General features: G+C 60.2%; 2 protein-coding genes across 2 annotated transcripts in view; one reads left to right on the top strand and one right to left on the bottom strand.

The window, feature by feature from the left end:
- VDBG_08169 (xaa-Pro aminopeptidase) overlaps positions 1 to 1,078 on the bottom strand; it is a gene marked incomplete at both ends in the record, with an annotated part of 1,361 nt that extends 283 nt beyond the window's left edge. The window contains one exon of the mRNA XM_003001864.1: positions 41 to 1,078. Coding sequence (XP_003001910.1) covers positions 41 to 1,078 — 1,038 coding nt within the window. The remainder of the gene's footprint in view (positions 1 to 40) is intronic.
- Positions 1,079 to 2,657: 1,579 nt separating this feature from the next.
- VDBG_08168 (DBF zinc finger domain-containing protein) overlaps positions 2,658 to 4,302 on the top strand; it is a gene marked incomplete at both ends in the record, with an annotated part of 1,955 nt that continues 310 nt past the window's right edge. The window contains 2 exons of the mRNA XM_003001863.1: positions 2,658 to 3,086; positions 3,154 to 4,228. Of these exons, the coding sequence (XP_003001909.1) occupies positions 2,658 to 3,086; positions 3,154 to 4,228 (1,504 nt within the window). The remainder of the gene's footprint in view (positions 3,087 to 3,153; positions 4,229 to 4,302) is intronic.

Below are 4,302 nucleotides of genomic sequence, written 5' to 3'. Positions count from 1 at the left end.
CGATGTAGTGGCCGACGTGGTGGGGGAAGAGGCGGTCAACGTCGCGGTGGGCAATATCGAAGCCGAGGCTCTTGAGTTCCTCGTGCAGGCCGCGGTAGGTGTGGTCGTGGATGTCGTCGAGGGTCAGCCTTGCGTCTTCGCGGCACAGGGCAACGCTGGCGCGCTGGACCTTGAGCACGGCCTCGTAGAGGTCCCTCTGCGGCGGGGTGAACTTGCCGTCGAGGGGCCAGGTACGGGTAATGTCTGTGATGTAGGTGCCGTACTCGCCGCCAGCGTCGACCATGACCATGTCGCCGGGGCGCAGGACATCGTTGTTGAGGACGTAGTGGATGCACGAACCGTTGCGGCCGCCGCCGACGACGGGGATGTAGGCAGGGCCGTCGCAGCCGTCGACGGCGAAGCGGTAGTCGAGGAAGTTGTGCAGGTCCTTCTCGCGCGTCCAGGCGCGGCGCATGGCGTCCGTGATGACGCGGCCCGAGATCTGGCCGGCCTTGCGCATGTTGGCGACCTCGGCCGGCGACTTGATGGCGCGCAGCGTGTTGAGAATGGGGTACAGGGGCGAGCGGGTGGAGGGCCACCACGCCTTGTCACCCTTGACGAGGGACCAGAGCTTGCTCTCGGCGTGGCCCTGGCGCGGCCTCTCGAGGTCGGTGTAGACGCGCGAGGCTGACTTGACAATGTCGGGCAGGAGCCTGTCGATCCTGTTGATATCGCCGGCATCGTCAGCGTTGAATATGTCGGCGGCCGCCTGGATGCCGTTGCGCGGGCCGGACCACTGCTCGGCAGTAGCATCCTTGGGCTGGCAGAAGAGATGGAAGGTAAAGTCGCCCCACTGGGGGCCGGTGTTGCGAATGACAGCGAGTGAGTCGCCCTCGGTCCAGCCGGTGAGGTAGAGGAAGTTGGACTCTTGGCGATAGGGGTGAAAGACTGCGCCTGACCGGTACTTGAGCTCGGCGGCGGGAAGGATGGCGAGGGCGCCCTCGGGGAGACGATGGGCGAGGTTGGCGCGGCGATCATAGTACTCTTGCGCTGTGATGCCGGGGGTGACTGTGGCTGTTAGCGAGGGGTTCTTGGTCATCAAAAGACGATGTAGGGAGGCATGACGAGATGTCACTGACTTTCACCGGCCTTCAAGATGTGGGGATGTGTTTCGTGAACTGGTTGACCAAACTGGAGATCAGCTGCCGAAACGGAGGCAAATGTTCGGAGAGCATGACGTCGACTCGACGGTGTCGGTAATGATGCTCGTATTGAACATGATGGTAGTGAGAAGCGTAGGTTGCGCTGTGTGAGGCGGAACAAGGACATCGCGGTGGTGGATGTAGAGGGAAGGCGGAAAAGAAGGTGAGACCATACGCAGGGATCAAAAATTGATGATGGATCTCATGTAAAGGGGACAAGGAGGGGGAAAATTTGTTTATGATCTCGAGGCCGATGATTCCTATACCAGGGAGACAATAGATTGATACTGTCTGATTGGCCCTGCAGGTTTTGACCGTTGTTCCCTTGTTCGTCTGGCTTGCTATCCTTCACATGGTTTGAAGCTCACGATGGCTTCACTCTAGGCGGACAGACAGGCTGAGCGAGGCGAGCTTCCCTCAGTTTGGTGGGTGAGTACACTGAGGCTAACACTTGGAGCTCCTCCCCTGGCAACGCTACAGGGAGGCTGGCGGCGGCCCGTAGAATTTCCGCTCGGCGAGAAGAGCCTGGCAGACATTCCGTTCAGTGACATCAGCAAGCCAGAAACGCGCTGTAGCTGGGCGCGCCGGCACGGAACGAGTGGGGTGCAATCCCCCCAGCCACACGGTTTACTGAGTTCAGGGCACTGAAGCGCGGCAATCGGGCAACGGTTTAGCGAGCCTTGCAGCGGGGTTCCCGACCCGAAATGGACGACAGCTGGCGGATGAGGCCGGTTGCCAGAGCGGACTGTGGCTCGTGCGTGTTGTCGGCGGCGCCCAACCTGGATTAGCGCTGTTGTTGCCCCCCGGCCGCGCTGTGCCCACATTGCCCGTCGTCTGCCCAGTCATGACCCTGCACGGCCACCAGCAGGTGGGGAACCCTCCCTCGTCCTCTCTTCCTGCCCGGCCACACCAAAACCAGCACGCCTTCTGCTGATGGTCCCAAAGCTCTTCCCTACGACTCCGACTTCCGACTCAAGGTGCACTGCACACTGCCTCCCACCCTCCCACTGCTAACCACAACACCCCATAGACAGTCGACGAGAGCTCCCTCGTCGTTTGTTGCATCCAGATTCCGTTTCCCTCTCCTCGTCGACGTTGTCTTCTGCTGCTTTGGCCTCTCTCTTTTTTCAATGTCTTCTTGACGCATTTCTCTTGCTGCACCTGTGAGTACGCGGTCGAGACGTGTCGGTCCTGCACGTCGCGTGCCCACTCCACCCACCACCACCACCACCACCAAAGACCCTCGTCCACAGAAGCATCAATCCTACTCCTCCGACACCACCGCCTCCGCCTCCCACCTCACCCGACGCTTCGTCACGCCTCGCGACCGTTGAATCGAGCGACTCTTTTTGCTCTCGAGATTCGTACATTCGAAGAGATCGACCTCTCCACTTTCGACCCGCAAACAGCATATTGATTGGACATTTTTTATGGCAACCTTATCTCTATCCCCGACACCCCGTCACCCTGTCTGCCATGTCGACTGCAAGACGGACGCCCCTGTCCAGCAAACCCAATGTCGCCAACTCACCTCTGAGGGCCCCAGGTGCCGCCACCCTCGGCCAGACCAAGCCCAAGCGTTCCTATGCCAACCTGCAGCGGGAGGAGGCCTATGGCCAGCCTCCGCCGCTGAAGAAGCAGATGCTTGAGAATGGCCTCCAGCGCCAGCTTCGCTCACCGTCGAAGGGTCACAGGAGCGCTTTGCCCCAACGTTCTGTCCGCCTGTCCACCAAGGAGAGGACCGCTCAGCAACAGGAGCAGACCCAGCAGGATAACAGTGTCGAAAAGATCCGACAGTGGCAGAAGGAGTACCAGGCGAGGTTCCCCAAGATGGTGTTCTACTTCGAGAGCATCTCCGAGGATCTCCGCTACAAGCTGTCCAAGCAGGCTGTCAGCCTGGGAGCTGTGAGAACCACCCCATTTGGTCAACATGTTTTCCCTTCGTATGCTGACCGTGTTGCTTTTCATCTAGCGTGAGGAACGATTCTTCTCTAACAACATCACCCACGTCGTGACCACCCGCCCCATTCCCACCGAGGACGAGGTTCATGCCTCGCACCACGAGCAGCATGCTCATGAGGAGCAGCCACAGACGATCAACCCTTCCCTGCTCAATCGATCTACCGACACCCGGCGGCGTCTATTCGATACCGGCACCAAGAGGACACACGCTCAACTGCAGGATGACAGCCTCCGCCGGCCCAAGCCCATGCGAAACAATGACATTCTGCACAAGGCCCGCGATATGGGCAAGAAGATCTGGCCCTTGGAGAAATTTCAGAGGATGCTCGAGATCCTTCTGCAGCCTGACCCTCATGCTGCCGTGGCCATCGCGCACGCCGGCAAAGACGATGCTGGTCGGCACGGCTTAGGGAGCAAGAAGGCGGCCGAAGAGCCCAACCTGTCCCAGCTCCTGCAGCGGGAGCGACTCAACGGACCTTCTGACCGAGACCCAACCGTCGCCAGCCGTGAGCTAATCCAGTTCAGAGGACCTTACATTTATGTTTATGACATGGACGAGAAGCAAAAACCCATCATGGTGCGCGAGTATCCGAGGGCCAGCAAGTATGAGGGAGAGTGGCCGCAGTTCCGAACCGTCACCGACGGACGATGCCCCTTCGTGGAGGAAGTCGACCCCGTCGACCGTGCAGCAAGAAGGTCTCGGGCCGAAGAGAAGGAGAGGGCCGCCAGGCGCGCTATCGAAGCTCGCCCCAGCCTACAGCCTCCTGAGGCGCAGGCACCGAAAGCCGTCATTGGCAAGCGAACTCTGGCTGAGATGCAGAATGGTCAGGAGCAGGTTCGCGCCACCTCTGTGAACCCCGCCGACGTCTTCAAGGCGCCCAAGACGATCGAGTCCAAGCCGTCCGACTTTGGTTTTGTCAGCCGAGCGCCTGCCGGCCGCTTCCTTGCCGGGGAGCCTGTCGCGTCAGGTGTCCAGCCGTCCAATGTCACTTCTGCCATTCGTTCTCAGATGATTTCATCAGCCACCGGTACCGGCGCCGCAAAGGCGGGCACGAGCAAGGGAGATTCATGGACTTCAGCGCAAGGTTCTCCAGAGAGGCACATCCTATTCGCAAGACCCCAGCTCTCGGCGACCCGACCTCAGTGTCGATGTCGCATC

Source organism: Verticillium alfalfae, genomic scaffold, assembly GCF_000150825.1.
Source record: "Verticillium alfalfae VaMs.102 supercont1.11 genomic scaffold, whole genome shotgun sequence".
NCBI classification, from domain to species: Eukaryota; Fungi; Ascomycota; class Sordariomycetes; order Glomerellales; family Plectosphaerellaceae; genus Verticillium; species Verticillium alfalfae.
This window is presented reverse-complemented; position numbering and strand designations above follow the sequence as displayed.